Below are 18,187 nucleotides of genomic sequence, written 5' to 3' on the forward strand. Positions count from 1 at the left end.
TTAGCACCTTCTTAATGTCTCTCTTTTCTTTTTACACACACATACACACACACACACACACACACACACACACGCCCTTTTCTTTGGCCCCTGCTCAAACACCAGCTCTCTGGTTCCTGTGAGTGACAGCCCTTTGTTGTACCAGGTAGCACGTGAGAGGAGGACTGAGCCTGTGGCATCCTGCAGAATGAGCATGGGTCCCTGGGGACACAGCTTTTACATAATGTTGCTGATAGGATCTTGCTGACGGGATTGAGCCCAAGTTAATATCAGTATTCTGCACTGGAATGCACCTTTAGTCTAAACCTGTGTGGTTGCGGCTGGCAGTGAGGAACGTGAACATGTCAAGACTGAAGTGCTGCGCACCAAGAAGATGTGATTTGAGCACTACTAGGAAGGGGGATGCTTTGGATGTGCACGAGAGATGGAGTGAATGTGTGGTTGTTGGCTGAGTCTCCAGGACTGAGACAAATTTCAGTCCTGTTTCTTCTAAAGGAAAGGGGAAAAACTAGGTAAGTTTTATTTATTTAATGGCTCTGCAGTGTGCTTTTCCTTCAAACAAGGCAGTAATATTTGTCTCTTGTGTGCTTGGAAATGCCATTCTGGCTTTGATTCTCAGATAACATAGTCACTTCAGGTTTCCTTGTATGCAGTACTCCCGGGCTGCAAAATCTGCTCTGGTGCCTCTTCTCTGGGCACAGTAAGTTTGAAACACTTGTGCTGCCCACCAGTGCACGGTCTTGCTGCTCCTGGAACCTGCCACAGGTTCTTCCCCAAAGCCTCTCCTAGTGGAGAGCAGGGATTTTTGTGGGGATTTTCTTCTTTGAGAGGCAAAGAGGAAGTTAGAGACCAGGACCCACAAAAAGGGACCTGATAAACATTTTGCCATAGCTTGACTGCCCAGCCTTTCTTTTTGCTAAGTCTTTTTGTAGTGATCCAGGGAAGCAAAGAGGCTTCAGCATGAAAATTCATTGGACTGTGTCTGTAGTTCATCTTGACAATGTCTCTGCCCTTGTGACCTGCGGTCTGATGTTTTTCTGCAGTTAATGGCTCTGATTCAAATTGGAATCACTTTTTAATTCAGATGAAGCTTATCTTAGGACACTAAAAAGTAAGCGATGCATCAGTTCTCTGTGTTTCTTAAACAGATTGACTCTTTATTTCACTTCACAGCAAGGCAGCTTGCCTAAGTTCAACTGAAAGCCAGGCCACCAAAGTGTGGTTACTGGCTGAATGGCAGCAACTGGCCTGTGCAGAGCAGGAGGGTCAGGAAGGATGCTCAGCCCTCAACTCCAAACCAAGGGAACTGCAGGTCTGGGTCTTACTTGATGAGGCTCTTGATCAGATTGATTTCCCAAGCACAGTAGATTCCAAAGGGGCTCCCTTGAAGTGAGTTCCGTAACAATCAGTGGCTCTGTGAGTTCTGGCTGATAAAGACAGGGATATTGAAGCAGCAGCTACCTTGTGCATTACATACTCTCTGGACCTTGAGGAGGGAAGCAAAACAGCCATTCTTGCACTCTTTAAATGGCATTGTGTGTGCATTGGTGTATTTGGCTTTCAGGACAAAGTAGTGAGAAAGCCCTGGCTTCCAGGACTTTATATAATCCTGCTCATCATTCCAGACATTCATGTAGCACCACATTAGTCCTGTGCTGAGAAAACTACTCTGCTTCATGATGTCTTTGAGAACTGGGGTGAGCATACACAGACCAGCTGCAACAGTTGAATGTTCATGTGTCCACAAGGCCCAATGGGATTCACCCCAGAGTACTGAAGGATGTTACTGTAGGACTCCTCTGAATCATCTGCCAAAGGTCTTGGCACTTTGGTTATGTCCCTGCTGACTGGGAGCTAGGCAGTGTTATTCCAATGTATGGCAAGGGTGTGAGAGAAGAACAACTTGGGGAACTACGGTGCTGCGAGTCTAACCTTAGTTGCTAGAAAAATTATGGAGAAGACCATACCAGGTACTATTGAAAGGCATTTAAAGAACAATGTAATCACCAAGGCAGTCACCATGGGTTCACAAAGGAAGAGTTCTGCTTAATTGGGTATCCTTGTACAATAAGGTCACCTGCCTAGTAGGTGAAGGGCAGGTGGTGAATGGAGTTTTCCTGGACTTTAATAAGGCTTTTGATGCTGTCCCTCAGTATCCTTCTGCACAAGTTGCCCAGCTGTGGGATGAGCTAGTCCATGGTGCATTGGGTGAAGAACTGGATGAAGGACAGAGCTCAAAGGGCTGTAGTGAATGGAGCTGTATCTAGCTGGTGACCGGTCACCAGTGATGTTCCTCGGGGTTCAGTTTTAGGGCCGGTTCTGTTCAATATATTTATCAATGATCTGGATGCAGGAGATGAATGCCCCATAAGCAAGGTTGCTGATGATACCAAATTGGCAGGTCCTATTGACTCTCTTGAGAGACAGAAGACCTTGCAGAGGGATCTAGCTAGGCTGGAGCACTGGGCAATGATTAATGGGATGCAGTTTAACAAGTGGAAATGCGGGATGCTGCAGCTGGGACAGTTGCACTGGGCACAAGTACAGACAGAGATGGGTGGCTGGAAGCAGCCCTGCAGGAAGGGCCTGGGAGTTCTGGTTGGGAGCAGCTCAGTAGGAGCCAGTGGGGTGCCCAGGCAGCCCACAGGGCAAACCCTATCCTGGTGCATCAAACGCAGCACAGGCAGAGGTCAAGAGAGGTGCTTGTCCCGCTGTTTTCAGTGTTGGTGCGGCCTCACCTTGAGTGCTGGGTGTGGTTCTGCACCCCACCGTGTAAGAAGGATGTGAAGGTCCTTGAATGGATCCAGAGGAGGGCACCAAAGCTGGTGACAGGGCTGGAAGGCAAGGCCTGTGAGGAGGGCTGAGTGCTTTGGGCTTGTCTGGTTTGCAGAGAAGGAGGTTGAGGTGCAGCCTCATCACACTACAGCTGCCTGAGGAGGGGAGGTGGATTAGAAGGTGCTGAGCTCTTCCACTGGCTATCCAGTGATAGAATATGTGGGAAGGGTTCAGACCTGTACATTGGACATTAGGAGGCATTTCTTCACTGCATTGTGGTGGTCAGACACTGGAACAGGCTTCCTAGAGCAGTGGTCAATGTCCCAAGCCTGTCAGTGTTCAAGAGGCATTTGGACAATGCCCTTACAACATGCTTTTAAGTTCTGGTCAGCCCAGAATAGGTCAGGCAGTTGGACTAGGTGAGCATTGGAGGGCCCTTCCAACTGAAATAGTCTAGTCTATGCTGTATATTTAATTGTTTCATATTAATTTCATTATTCATTTCATTGGTGTTACAGAGAGGTCAAATGTGATCCTGAGTGTTCGGCTGGGATTCAGCTTGGTTAGTTTTCTGTTAATGCTGTACATCATTTCCTGAAGAGGCAGTAGCTGTGTCAGTCACTTTCATGAGCCTCTTGTCTGTACAGAAAGACAGCCAAAAAGAGTGCCCTTATTCCCAGGGTGCCTGTAGTGCAGGTAATCACAGCACAGGCACTGCAGCGATACAGAGACTATCAGGATTCAGCAGGAACTGCACCGTTTTGTGGTATGTGCCTCTACAGTAATGCCCATCAGTCTTCTCTAGAGGATTGGACCTCACGTTGCTGTGACAGGGCATGGTGATTCCTGTGGCATCACCATGCCACTCCGTCTTCCTTCCCAGGGTTTCCTCTGCAACCTGCTGAGGCTAGAATGGAGAAATACCATTTCCTTACCCTCCTTCAATTGCTACTGAAGTTCAACCACACACCAGTGTGAGTCTTTCTGTGTACCATAATTGATGCTGAATGATCCTCTGGTGTTGATGTGGAGTCAGGAATACTGCTTTGAGAAGAAAGGTGGGCTTTGAGAGCCTCATGTGAACAAATTGTCTGAACTCGGTTCTTTACAGTGATGACTGGCTCTTAGATCAATTTAATTAAAGACAAACAGGCTCTGTTGTGCAGGCTTTTGGTCTAACTGACTATCCAAGATGGTCTTTGAATGCTTAATCTGGCTAGGTCCCCTGAGCAACTCACTGGTTTGCCACAGATTTCAGCTTCTCACACGCTGATATAGTTACATGCCTTTAGGAGGAACAGTGGGTATTTCACATCAAAAGAGAAGAAATTAGGTGTTAAGTAATTCTGATTAGTTTTTCATTATGAAATTGGTTTTGGTTTTCCTCTTTACCATAAACTAACCAGTCCCATTTCACACTGACCAGGCCTCTTGCATTTAGTTTGTAGGTCCGTGTTTCTGCTTCCAACTCTTGGCCCTTTCCCAGGTCTTTGGGCTCTGCTCTTGGGAAGAAGAACAGTGGGAACACCTTTACCATTGAATGGAAACTCTTCGTCTTTTTCCTTCTTTTTTTTCTGTCCTTTTTCCTTTCCCCTACCCCTGAAGCTGTTGTGTTTTGGTACTGGGTTGTTATGATGTTAAGGAACGTTCACCTTCCCTTCATCTATGCCAGGAGAAGGGGTGAAGTTCACCAACAGATGCATTTTCTTCAGCAAAAATCTATGATGCCAACCTGGCAATTAACAGTCCCTTTGTCTTTCAAGGTATATTTGGAAAAGATCATGTGGGTTTAGTTGCAACGTGTTAGCCCAGGAATGGCATTTTGTCTTCCATAATACCTTTTAGATGGTTACTTACACTAAGTGGGGGTTTGGTTTAACTTTGAAGAAGTAAAAATACCCAGTCCTGATTAATTAACCAAATCAGGAGCAGAAGGGAGAGTGCTACCTCTAAAGTGGGACTGCCACCATTGTGGCATAGCTGTGGCTTTTAGCTTGGCCTAAGTGACTTCAGCAGACAATGGCAAAGGTTATAGGGCTGGATTGCATATATGTCAATGTAGCCCTTGATCAAGCCCATTAGTAGTCTGGGAGAGTAAGAGCAGAGTCAGACCGAGCTGAAAGCAGGCAATAGGAAAGTAACGTGTGAACATTTATCTACCCTTTCATTGAGAGAAAGGACCTCAGTTAAGGACAGCTAAGGACACTGATTTGAGCTGGTGGCCGAGCCTGACTGGAATGTTTCCTGCTCCCAGCTCCAGTCTCTACACTGCTGCCCAGGTGGAAGAGCACCTCTGATAAATAAACTCACGCTGTGCTAGTGCAGAGCCTCCTGAATGTATGCCAGACACGTTTCCTACTGCACTTTAAAGCTGCGCTGCTGCTGTGGTTGGTGACTGCTGCTGTTGCAGGAAATCAGTTGTGTGGCAGGGCAACTGCAGAGGCATTACTGGAGGAAAGGGGTTGTTTCCTTATCTCTGATCTCCTGTTGTCTTTTCACCTTATCCAGAGGTACTTGCGCAGCCCTGGCTCCAGGACTTGGCCCCAAACTCCTGCTGTTTCTGGATGACTTGAGTGTAGTCAGCTGTGCTGAGAGCCATGGTCTTTTGTTAGTCCCCAGATACGTTCCATGCTCATCACTTTATAGCGCTCTCACTTGGACTGGAAAGGTAGAGCAGCATTGAATCTACTTATACCAAATTGGTCACATTTGTGTTGTTTTCTGATACAGTGACATAAGGATCTCCATTCTGTATTGTCATGTAACACAAGTTATCTGCTACTGCTGTTCCCTTCTCCCACTGCCACTGATGGAGCAGCCTCAAGGACAGGAGTGCTAGTGCAGACACAGGTTTGCATGTGACGGGTGTTTGCCTTTGCAATCCTTAGGGTAAATGGAAAACCTCAGAGCACCAACACTTTCTTCCCTCTGGTCACACTAAGCTCAAGTTAGTCTGAACCAGGGAAAGATTTAGCAGAGGTTTTTGGTCATGGCAATACAAAACCGTATTCTCTCTGTGAACAAGCCCTGGTTTTAGCTCTACCGAAGCCATTATTTTATCTGCTGATACCAGTGTTTAGGAGAGAAATGTAAAATAAAATTAGGAAAAGGGCATTTCTTTCCGTCTCAGCAGAACTGTTTTTACCAGCAGGTTCCCAAGTTTGCAATACGCGCGGCTGGTTTTGGCAGTCACCACCATGAAACAACCGAGCTCGCAGTGGGTCGTACCCCTGTTCTGCCCGCTCGCTGGGAGAGAAGCAAAGATGGATTTTGCCACAGGAGATTAATCAAAGATGCTGTTGCCCTCCACGATAAATTATTTATATTCAGTCCAGTGTTTTCTGCTGTGCTTCTGTTTTCTACAGCTTGCATACAGTCCCACGGAAAGTCCTTACTATTTTGTAATGGCAAAAAGGAACTCTGCAGTAGAAATCTGTAATGACTGAACAGGAACATCACCTTCCTCTTGTAAATAAGATCTTGTCCTGTTTATTTTGACAGCTTTTTACAACTGTGTTGCATTCAGGTGTAAATATCCCAAACCACGATCTTGTTCAGAGTTCGGAGATTTCTATTGTTAAATGTAATACTTTGTTTAATAGTTGTAATAATTATTTGTATAGATATGAACATGATAGTATTTTATTAAAAAAGAAAAAGGAAAACCCTGGGAGTTGTGTGTCCGTGTTGATGCAGCTCCTTTCCCCAGGGAAAGCCGTGTCACGCTGCGAGATATAGGTAAAAATGGAAGCTTTGTTTTGAGCCTGGGAACGTACAGTTACACCTCTGCACTGCTCTATATTCTCTGTGTACACCAGAGTTATGCACCGCCTTATTTGGCTGTATAAAATCACCTGATCCCAAAGAAACCCAGACTGATAATGAAGTACCTAAGTAACATTCTTGTGGACCCAGAAGATGCCATTATGAAAGATTATGTTTTCTTTAATTAAAACTTAGTATTATGATAGATGAGCTTCCATTTTGTTCCTTCAGTGACAGGCAGAACTGCAGTTTAATGATGGGAGTTGTTCAGAGCTCACTGGGGTTCAGACTATCAAGAAGCTGTGTGCAGGACTACCAGTGGTCTCTGAACAGCCACAGTAACCTACTCCCAGCCTGTCTGCCCAGCCTTGAAAGGGCAGTTCTGGCCCAAGAGGTGGCAGGGAGGGCTGGTTAACTGCACCCAGCACTGCCCAGGAGCATCAGCCCCAATGTCAGTGGCAGCAATGCTGCCAGCACCCTGGGTAAAGGTGGCATTCCTGCCGTAGCAACCTGCTCTGTCACAGTAAAGGGAGGGGAAAGAGGACAGGAGCCATGGGCTGATGCCCTCACCCCTGGCTAACTGCAGTGGGTACAGTGATGTGTGGGACATGGAACAGGGCTGCTGTTGCAGTTTCTGTGAGACCCCAGCAGCACCCAAGGGCAGTGAGGTCCAGGCTGAAAGATGCTGGGGGCGAGGAGGGCCCTCAAGGCTCATACAAACACGTGGTGTGGCCACATGCACATGAAGGAAACCATATCCAGAAGCACAAGTGAAACAGGCTCAGAGTGTTTCTTCTCCCATCTTAAGCTGGAGCTGGAACACAGCCCCAGCACCACACCTCAGTCTCAAATACACCCTGTTAACAGCACTGCTAAACTCAGTTCGTGTTGCCGTCACTGCTAACCCCAAGATCCTTTTCCCTCAGTTTAACAAGCACAGATAGTCTGTATTTAACATCTCCCCTAAAACCATGCCCTCACAGTTCAAAATGTAGTGTGCTGCCCCTGCCTTGGCTGTTCTGCCATCTCAGAGGTGGTGGTAGTAGCTGTAACAGTGTCAGTTTGTGTGATCCTCATAATCCATAATTCACTTTTCTAAACTGTGAGGGAGTATTAGTATTATTATACAAAAGCTCTTTTCGTCACCTTTGAGTTGGCAGAACAACAACTTTGCCTCCATTTCCTGATGCAACAGGGAGCCTGGGATGGTGGTACCCACCCCCCCTGTGTACCCAGGGCAGCACAGCTCTGGGAGAGCGGGAGACACCTTCAGGAACTGTGGAAAGAGAAGAGTACAGAACAGGGAAGAGACAGGGGGGCAGGTAGAGCAGAGCCTACTGATCTCATGGCTGTGGAGCACCCAAAATCCCTTGACCCAACCACAGCACTGCACTTGGACAGGTGGGGGAGGCCCAGGGAAGGCGCTGCAGGAGCTGTAACACAACAATTATACTAAGCTGAGTGTTAACAGGGTTTTTGCTTGTAAAAACCAGCAAACATCAGCTTATTTGTCAAATCACAAGATGAGTATTTAATGAGGAACTGCAAGCAGCTTTGGGCAGTCGTTCCTGCGCAGGAATACAGTTATGCTGGCAGCCACCATTCCCAGACAGGCCCGTTCCTCAGCCCCTACAGTGAGATTAGGAACAATTCCTTCCCCAGAGGGTGCTCAGGCATTGGAACAGGCTGCCCAGGGCAGTGCTGCAGTCACCATCCCTGCATGTGTTCATAACCAGCATAGACGAGGCCCTCAGTGCCATGAGTTAGTGGTGGCCTTGGCATTCCTGGGGAATGGTTGAACCGGATGGTCTTAAAGGTCTTTTCCAACCTGGCTGATTCCATGATTCTCTGATTCTACCTTCCCTGAGGGCAGTCACCTGGAGGAGGACAGAAGCACTAACGGCACACGCTGCTGGTCAGGGGGGCTGCAGAGCAGAGCTTGACACGGAGCTGCCCGAGGGCCCAGCCAGGCACCCACCAGGCAGAACCATGAAGGCAGTGCTGCAGCTGCTGAGTCAGGCGGGGCCTGAAGAGCTGAAGTACAAGCACAGACCAGCAGACAGGGCAAAAGTGGAGGCACAGAAGCAGCAGGGAGACAATTCCATCCCTTTCTCCTGTCTCTGAGGCTAGAGCTGCCTTTCCTTGTATTTATTTAAAGTTACTGCATGTTTTCCTGCTTGTTCTGTGCTGTTCTCTGCCCTCCCTCCCTCACTACTACCACCTTCCCCTTTTTATACTGTGCTCATCCTTGCTTAGCTCAGTGAGCCCATATGTTGCTCTTCTACCTCCTACGTTGAGCCTTCCAACTGCTGTTCAACATGAGTTTTTTCTGACGTCCCTATTTATTGAAGATACCGGCTTTCCAGCTAGAAACAAAACAAGCTTGGAACAAGGTCTGAGATTATAAACTATGGAAGACGCACAGAGAAGGAATTAAAACGCACCCCCAAAACTGGACAAATTTTGAGGCACACAAGCCCTTCTTCAGTCTGGCACAGAAATGATTGTCCTACTATTCCAAGACCTTATCCCATGTCCTTGATGTCTGCACACCGCAAAATATACCAAGAGCAGAACATACCTGTAGAAGAGGAAAAGCTGCTCAGCCTTCTCCACACCTAAACACAGGGTAAGGACAGTCCTGCAAGGCCAAGAGCCCATCCTGTACCCGACTAAGCAGGGGCATGAAGACAGCACAGTGAGCAAAGAGCACTTCAGGTTAGACTCACAAACAGCAGGATCCAACACTGGATCCTCCAAGTCTTGCTCTCCACTCGCCTCAATACCTGTTTGCTCACCGGTTCTGACCGTCTGCCAAGACCAACGTGTGTTTGAACTAGTGCCGCTCTTCTCCCCATCTCTCTGTCTCAAGGGAACTGAGGGAGGCAGCATTTGCTAATTCTCATAAGAAACCACACAGGAGTCTCTGGTCAGACTTGTCCACTTCATATGAAGGCATTCAGTGAGCTCTGGAGCACTTTACAGCTGCAAGGTGTGACTGGTGTATGGACACCGGAGAAACCAGGCAGTTACAGGATTAAAAGGTAGTGAAGCTCCTACAAGAGGCAGATGCTGTAACTGCTGAGCCTCATGCAGCAGCAGAGCAGTATCTTCGCTTCAAGCACCTTTAATCACCCCAGAATTGCCTCCCACCTTTGTCAAGCTCCCATCTTAGATGAAATCTACACATCTCCCTCCAGCTCCCAGAGGAGCAAGACAAGCCTTGACTCCAGTGGAGGCTTCCCTTTGGTTTAGCACTTCTTGGGAGCTGGTGCTGAACCTGCTAGTGCTGGCAGGCACTTTCTGGGAAGAAAAGAAGCTGTGGGCAAGCCCGACTAGCCAAGAACATATGGCAAGGCTGCAGGGTGGCTGAATGCAAAGTGTGGGCTACCATAAGCTTGACGCTCCTCTGCTGGTGCTACTCAGACAAAAGCAAGCGTCATCTCCTTCCCTGCAGCCCATGTTAATGCTGTTAAGGAAGAGAAGCTTGTCCTTCACAACAAGCCTGAGAAATATGCTGCTATTTCCAACAAGAATCATTCACGACTCCATCCACATGGCAAACCTCCCACGTCATGCCCAAAGCACTGTAATGTAAGGCAGCACACAAGGACCACCACCTGCTCGTTCTGGCATGCCCTGCCTGAAACACAGCTCCATCTCTGGGAAGGTTAACAGCCAGCAGCCTCTTGTGTCATTCCTCCTCCAGCCTCTCCTCACCCTGCTGAAGGGGCCTCAGTGAGAAACAAGTGTCTGTTCTTTACTCTATTTAGCCTCACAAAGGCAGTTTGTAACCAAGCAGGTCATCTGCACCTAAGCTCAGCTTTGTGAGGGTCCTAGGGATGACAGCAGCTGTGTGACACCATTGGTACCCCTCTGCCCTGAGTGCTCTCGCTGCTGCTGCTGAAAGCTGGAGCAAGAAGAATTCAGCTCATTCTGCAGAGCAGAGAACCAGGAACATTCATTTTATTGACCATCTTGACAAACACCAACTTAGGAAAAGTAAAATAAACACCAACTGGTGCAAAACCTTACCAGGAGATGCAGACTTCTCCAAGTAGAAAATTGCCACCACCTTCTGCTTTGGTAAGCACAAGTGGAATGGAGCCTTTGCATCACCAGGTACATGCACATACTCCAAAGGAAAAATGCTCAGACAATGACAAGAATAAGGACAGCAGGCCTCAAAGAATACTTTTTTAATTCAAAATTAGCAAAACAGGTCACGTTTTAAGTGCAAGGCCTGAAATAATTCACACCTTATTCTTGTTTTTTAAATAACTAAGAACTGAGGAAGAATGCAGAAGCCATTTAAAAACTTATTCCAGATGCAGAAAAGTTGGAGAGCAGGGAAGTTTGGTCCAGATCTTTAGCCAAAGAGCTCAACCCCAACTGCCCCAAAACCTCCTCCACATTCCCAGCCCAAAAGGGATCCTGCTTTGCCAAGTTTACCTAAAGCCAGCTTGTGAAAGGAGAAAGTCTGAGGCTGCTGGATGGCCTCTCCCTTCCACCTTGTTCCTTCAACAAGCCCACACAGCAGGAACCAAGGGCACAAGGCTGCCCAGGCACAAGGCTGCAGCCTCACCACACTTTCTTAGGGCCCCTTGAGGACAGCAGTTCTGGTGTTGTCACACTGACAAGTGCCTGCATAGAACCCACCAGAGAGAACTGATGCTGTTCAACACAAGTAAGAGAGGGGCTGCAGGAGCAAAGCAGAAGGTTCTGCCTCTGGCAGAGCACTGGTGGGCAACCCTAGTCCATCATCTCCCTGCAACACTGCAGTGGTTTGTTACCATGGCTCCCCACCAGCTACAGGAGCAGCATCCCACTGCCACCTCAGTTTGAAGTCCTTTGCTTCCTTGGCAGCTGCAGGACAGGAACCGAACACTCTCCCCATGATGCCAAAGGAACTATCAGAGGGCAGCAGCCTGCAGGGCACAGGCCACCAGCTGCCAATGCAGGAGGACCTGCACTGCACTTCTCAAGCCCGCTCACCAGACAGGAAGCAGAGCACGTCAGCAGGGAGGAAGGGAAGCCAAGGTCTCAAACACACCTCCTGTTTCCTCCCTCTTCACTGGCTCCAGCACCTGCTGCACCTACAAGCCAAAGGGCTGTGCACGGGCCTCAGCGCTGGGTCACGCCTGCCCCAGAGGATGTGGTGAGAAAGGAGAAAATGGCATCTTCCCTCCCAGTCCCACCTCAGTTACTGCAGCACCTTCACGCTTGCTGTGGGATCCGGCTCCCCTGCTCCCACAGGGCTGTTGGCCACAGGAGCAGGCTCATTCCCCACAGATGCCAATGGCCCAATGGCTTTGGTTGAGCAGTTTGGGACGCCCCTGCGCCCCCATCCCCTAGCGTTCAGAACACCGGGATCTTGTCCCTGCGCACCACATCCAGGTCATCATCCAGGGTCAGCAGGACCTGAGGAGGAAAGCACGAGGCAGCTTCAGGTCTCACTGGCCAGCCCACAGCTGGGGAGACTGACCAGCTCCTCACAGCATCTCATCACAGGGGGGTTCCACCTGGGCCACATCTCCAGCATGTACAGGTGTCACAACTGCAACCCATGGAGATAAGCCAGATTCATTTTGCTTCTGTAATGCTCCTAGCAAGTCACTCTAGCAGCACAGCTGACAGGTAGCTCTGCCTACAGTGCTGCCAGAACCTGAGCAGGTAATCATGCCTCAACTATGACAGGGATGCTGCTTGTAAACTGGTCCTAGCCTCTGGAGAGCCATCCAGGAGGCAGCAGGGTGGGAACTACTTGACCACAGCTCAGGCATTGCAAGTGGCCAGGCAGCTCCTTCACAGTTTGCACCTTGTGCAGCTAGGGTTAAGGTCCCCCTTTTTACTTCCCCAAAACAATATGCTCTGACCCCATCACAGGGGATGCCTCCACCTTTGCCACTGCACAGACCATCAGGCCTGAAAAGAGGTTCCAAGTAAAGGAGCATAGGAGACAATTATGGAAGTGATGGAAAGCTGAGGAGAGAGGTGAGCTCCACACCAGTGACTCTAGTGCCTGGGTCAAAGGGGGTAGGGTCCCTTCCTGGGAGGTCCTCACAAACCTATGAGAGGGTTGATCACACCAGCAGCCCCTTAGCTTCCCCGCAATAGCTGTGAGACCCACAGCCCAGAGGGAATTTGATGTCAGGAAGCACAGGGAGCAACAAGCCAACTGACAAAGCCTGATCCTACTGTGAAGGGTGTCAGGAGGCAGAGCCAAGCAGAGAAGTTGAGCACTTCTGTGGGGTCCTGAGGCAGCCACAGCTCCATGTACACAGAGGGACATGAAGGAAGAGGAGAGAGTGAGACCACAGAGCAGAGTGGAAGGCCCAGCAGGACTCACCAGAAAGGAGAAGAACAAGGCAGCTGCAGAGAGGAAGTGCCAAACATCATGGTCATCGAAGAAGCCCAGCAGGATGCACGGCCGGTTCTTTTCCCGGGACTCTGCTGGAGTCTCCTAGGGGAGCAGGCAAGGGGTCACTACCCAATAGCCACTCATACAGGGACATTTCTGGCCATGTTGGACCCTCTGGAGAACGCCCTGTCTTAACTCTCCATGCAGAAGCCAGGAAAAAGGACAGTGCTGGCTGGACATGTGGCGAGAGAAGGGCAGGAATGCAACGTCGTACTTAGACCTGGAGATGAATCTGGGGCCACCGCCCACGGCTGGGTGTCCCTCTGGTCTCCACACCTGAGGTTCTGCATAGCATAAGCTGCACAGTCCCCACACAGCTTCCCATGCTCCCATCCCAGTCTGCTGAAGGGGTTGAACCCTTTCAGCTCTCCAGGAGCAGCCCAAGACTCTTCCCCAGAGTATCTTTTGTGTAAAACAAACAACAGGAAGGAAGAATGATGAGACAGAGACGGACAGAAGGTCAGGGAAAGGGAAACTTTACCTCCCAGCTGCTGAGGGTCTGGAAGAAGAAGTACAGGGCAGCTGCCCACACCACTGCTGTGGCCACAATGCAGAACATGGGGACGGGCAGGAGCTTCTCAGAGCTGCGGAGCTGCAGATAGGTAAGTAGCCTCACATCATCCCCTGAGCCCTTCCCAGCGTCTGGAGGCATGCACAGGAATGACATGCCAGCCAGGACCAGCTGCAGCTACAAAGGGCGCCCCATCCCAGGGAAATACAACCCAGCCACCCCAAGATGGCTACACAGCATCCCTCCCCAATACCAACACCTTGTCGCACCCTTAGCCCCACAAAGACCCATCCACATCCCTCAGCAGCACCACAGGAACACAAACTGCAGCCAGAAAAAGATGCCCATCCTTTCCCCTTTGAGACAGGTGCCCCAGGGACAGGACAGCTACAGCTGCCTCCCTTTACCTTCATGATGATGTAGAAAGCCAGATATAGCAAGAGGTTACAGATAAAGATCCCCAGTATGTAGGAGGCGAAGTCTCTGGGCCTATACACCAGCCCAAAGATGGCACTAAGAGAGAGGGAAAAAGGGATGTTAGACAGCCCTTTACACTGGGGACAGGGTACATCCCCAAACTGACAGCCACCCACTGCCCACCAACCACAAGGCACAACACCACTGCCACAGCTTCCCAGTTCCCTGCAGGAATTGCACTGTTTGCCTCTGCTCCCTGCCAAGCAAACTTGGCCATGGTCAATGCCTGAGAGCAACCGGAGACCCCAGGGGACAGGCAAGGGCCCTGGGTTGCTTCCAACCCACAGCCAAACACATCTCACCCAATAGGAGCTGGCTCCACACCTGTAGGTTTAGCAGAAGGCATGTCCCCGAGAAGCACCTTTTAGTGAAAAGCAAGAGCTTTTCATAATGATCTTAGGTCTCATCCAAGAGCTAACTCCTCCCATCCACACAGATACTGCTGAGCCAGGCTCTGTGACTGTGACTCACAAGTGTCTGTCAAGTCTCCTGCACCTTGGCTGCGCCAGACACCTTCCAGCTACACAGAAAGCACATGTACAGCACAGTGCAACACCACAGTACCAGACAGCCCTACACAAGCTCAACCAGATGCAAGCCACCAGCTGAAATGCTCAGGGATGCCTCACATAGCTCTGCAGTGCTGTACTGCATCCTGTGATAGGCTGAGAACATTGGGGCTGTTCAGCCTGGAGAAGAAAAGCTGCATGGAGACCTCAGAGCAGCTTCCAGTGTCTGAAGGGGACTACGAGAATGCTGGAGAGGGACTCTTCATCAGGGACTGCAGTGATAGGACAAGGGGCAGTGGGTTCAAGCTGAAACAGGGGAAGTTCAGGATGGATATAAGGAAGAAGTTCTTTACTGTGAGGGTGGTGAGGCACTGGCACAGGTTTCCCCACCAATTCAGGCCACCTGTATATCACTATCCTGCTGCCCACGTTTACGCAAGACACCAGCACCCCACTACTTACAAGGACCAGTTGACCAGGTTTCCAACAATGAGCAGCACCATCCTGTCCTGGGAGAGAAGACACTGGTGATCATATGAAAGCAGAAGGAAATGCACAGAGGTTTCTGCCTCAGGAATTCATGATATCATTATGTAAGGATTTGGAATCTGGCTCCTGCAAACACATGTGCACCTGGCTCTGAAGTTTGCGCTGCAGGAGCTTTTTCCAGATGGAAACTGCTCTGGCCTTTGCAAATCTGAAGAAAGCATTGCGAGGAGACTAAATATCCAAAGAAGCACAAGCCTAACACTTAAGAATCAGCCCCAGGAGGTTCTGCAAAGCCTTTGACTGTTTCCACTATTTTTCTAGCAAGATTCCTTCCCTCCCTCCATTTTACAGAAAAATTATTGCACAGAGGGAGGACATGCTTGAAAGAGGCTGCAAGGGAAGCTTTGCAATACCATCCTGCACACAGCCACAGGGCCTGTTTTCATCCATCTCATCATTAGCTAGGGAAGCCCTGGAACTGCAGCAGGCAGACATATTAGATCTGTGGAGCACGTGCATTTATGCTTACAGCTGCTTTCATTAAGGTCCTTTCCAACCCTAACTATTCTACGACTCTAGGATGCAGCTATTTCAGTCCAGCCAGCCTTACTTTATGCCTGAGTGTACCAAGTTTGCTTGCAAAACTTGGGCTGACACTTATTCAGAGATAGGGGAGTACATTCATTGAAAAACATAAACAGGATGCTCATGGATAAAGCTTCATTTGGCTTCAAGCCCTCATTGGCACCCTGTGCCAAGAAGAAAGTCATCAGTGGGACACAAGCTAGCAGCTACCATTTCTTACCTTTTCTTGCTGTCTGCCCTGAGGTGCTGTAGAATAGCAATAGCTATTGCTTAAGCCACTGAACAAAATAGTCACTGCCCTCCCCAAAGAGGCTGCACTGCACAGAGCCTCATAGCCATCCCTTTGAATTTTGGGGAAAGCAAGGAGGGGAAGCAGGGAGCATCATCCCTCAAACAGCCACATCTCTTTCCTCTGCACATTGCCTAAAAATGAGCAATTGCTAAGAGAGGTGCCAAGGTGACAAATCACCTACCATATACATTGGTCGACTGCACCGCTGGATACAGTCTGTGTACAGCACCATCACTGCCCGTCGAAACATCCCCAAGTCTGTCAAAGAAGAGGATAAAAAGCCAGAACAGCCAGCAGAGTGAGCTCTGAAATGCCTATGGGGGAAGACACAGACACCCACTAGCTGACAACAGAGAACCCAGCCTGGGGGTGGTCAAGGTGTCAGCAGATTCATTTCTTGCCCTTTGGGAGCAGAAGGGAAGCCTCCACAGGGCATGGATGGCATGTGGCCAGAACAACAGGTAAAGCTTTGCAATCTCATCTCTGGAAGAGATGTTTGTGCAGGAAGGGGGGAAAAAAATAATCACCTTCCACGGAACAAGCTGCCAGAGCAAGGAAACATCAGGAACAGATCCCACAGCCCTGAGAGGGTCCTAGAGGGCCAGAGCAGACTCAAGACACTCCTGCTCTGAAAATCACTGCAGAAGCTTCACTGGAGAGCCATCAGTAGCAGAGGGATTGATAGACATGCATACACACACACCAACCACAAATGTGGAGCTTGAAAAGGCTCCTGCACGAAGATCGGAGCTCTCCTGTGCTGCATCACCACCTTCCTGCCAAGGAACAGGACTGGCAGTGCTGCTGGCAAACTGACTTCGCTTCTCAAGAGCCCACCCCAGGTGGCACACGAGCCTGCCTCCCTACACACATCCATGCATATCTGGGTGCTACACCCCTGCTCAATCAGTTCAACAGAGAAAAAATGAGAGCTGCTGACAGTTACCTGATTCAGAGCCATCTGAGGCAGACAGGAGCAGAAAAGGAAGGAGAAATACATTTGCAAGCAGAGCACAAGAGCCAGCTTCCCCACCAAACCCTCTTCCCTCTCATCCCATGATAGGGTTTTATGTAGCTCACTGCTCTGAGCACAGTGCTAGGGAGAGCTGTAGCTGAAGGGCAGGCACCCTCAGAGCCCAGCTCTTTTGCCCCCACAGTGCAAACAGGTCCTGCTGACTCCCATGGGTATGGGAAGCAGCAGCAGAGCACTTCAGAAGATGCCAGGAGAGCATCAGATGGATAAGAGGACAGGATAACCCAGAATACAAGCACAGAACATGAGACTGTGCTCACAGACATGCTGCATAGGCAACTCATGCAGCTGAGGGCAGGAGGCACCTGCACACCCGGGAGCAAGCTGGTTCAATCATAGCACTTACCGATCTTGAAGCGACCCATGTAGTAGATCTGCGTGCTGAGAGCCAGCGAGGCCAGAACATGGATTATTGAGAAAATGACCCAAAACCAGATGTCATTTTTCCCAAACACCTGAAAGCAAAGAGCTCAGTTATCAGCAGCCTAATCCTTTCCTGTCCTATATCATTGTGGGGCATTAGACAACCTCACTGAGTGTGGAAGAGAAACCCCTAACCTTCCAACCTGAAAACAGATCTATAAATGCAAAACAAAGTTTAGAGAAGCAAGAGGAGCTCAGTATTCTGGAGAGGAGACCATTCTTTCTAAACACCCCTTCAGTGAAAAACAGCAGCTGGTCCAGGGAGCAGAAATGGAGGGACCCTCAGGCCAGGGAAGTTTTTTCTGCTGAGCTGGAAAGGAGCTGGATTTCTACAGAGGCTGTCAGGGAACCAAACATTAACAACTGCACTGCAGTAGACCAAAAGGCACAAAACTGCCCTGCAGGCAATTGCTCCACACTTTCACTTTAAGATCTGGAAGTGAATTACAAATGCATGTTAATGCTATATTAAAACCTTAGTTTTTCATTATACATTAAGGAGTCCAGAAACTCAGGTCTGCCATCAGGCTCTCATCACACACTCCCCTGGGGCACAGCACTCACCTGAACTTTGGCGGGCAAGTCAAGCAGAAAAGCCACCTCTATATCAACAAAGCAAGGGAAACATGCAGCTTACAAGCTCCACTGAGCAGCTTAAAAGTATCCCACAAGAGAAGATAATAATCCCATAATAAAACCCCAGTGTTTTGAACCTGGATGTACAGATCTACCAGAGCTACCAAGAGATTCTTAGAAGGTCTCAGGTTCACTAGGTGCTCCTGCATGCCTTATTGGACAGTCTCCTATTCAGAGGCCTATGCAGAATCAATTGATACTCTGCTTTACGTGTGGTAGTAAGGGGCTGACAGCCCACTGGGATCTAGCTGCTGCTTCAGAGCACCTGAAT

At 49.3% G+C, this 18,187-nt stretch overlaps 1 protein-coding gene across 8 annotated transcripts in view; it reads right to left on the reverse strand.

Moving 5' to 3' along the window:
* Positions 1 to 11,174: 11,174 nt before the first annotated feature.
* Positions 11,175 to 18,187, reverse strand: part of SIDT1 (SID1 transmembrane family member 1) — a 36,841-nt gene continuing 29,828 nt past the window's right edge. For 2 of the 8 annotated variants that reach the window (XR_008972975.1, XR_008972977.1), the window contains 6 exons: positions 17,204 to 17,312; positions 16,771 to 16,785; positions 16,006 to 16,082; positions 14,921 to 14,967; positions 13,443 to 13,985; positions 12,966 to 13,003 (listed from right to left, as the gene is read on the reverse strand). Coding sequence is in view for 5 of the 8 variants with exons in the window: in XM_057415979.1 (XP_057271962.1) it covers positions 11,899 to 11,961; positions 12,890 to 13,003; positions 13,443 to 13,553; positions 13,880 to 13,985; positions 14,921 to 14,967; positions 16,006 to 16,082; positions 16,771 to 16,785; positions 17,204 to 17,312 (642 nt within the window). In the remaining 3 variants the exon portion in view is untranslated. Of the gene's footprint in view, positions 11,962 to 12,889; positions 13,004 to 13,442; positions 13,986 to 14,920; positions 14,968 to 16,005; positions 16,083 to 16,770; positions 16,786 to 17,203; positions 17,313 to 18,187 lie in introns of those variants that run through there. The other 6 variants (XM_057415979.1, XM_057415980.1, XM_057415981.1 and 3 more) reach the window with 6 other exon arrangements.

This window comes from Pezoporus wallicus, unplaced genomic scaffold (genome assembly GCF_028554395.1).
Source record: "Pezoporus wallicus isolate ANWC-B61680 ecotype Strahan unplaced genomic scaffold, APGP_CSIRO_Pwel_v1 contig_6814, whole genome shotgun sequence".
In the NCBI taxonomy this organism is placed as follows: domain Eukaryota; kingdom Metazoa; phylum Chordata; class Aves; order Psittaciformes; family Psittacidae; genus Pezoporus; species Pezoporus wallicus.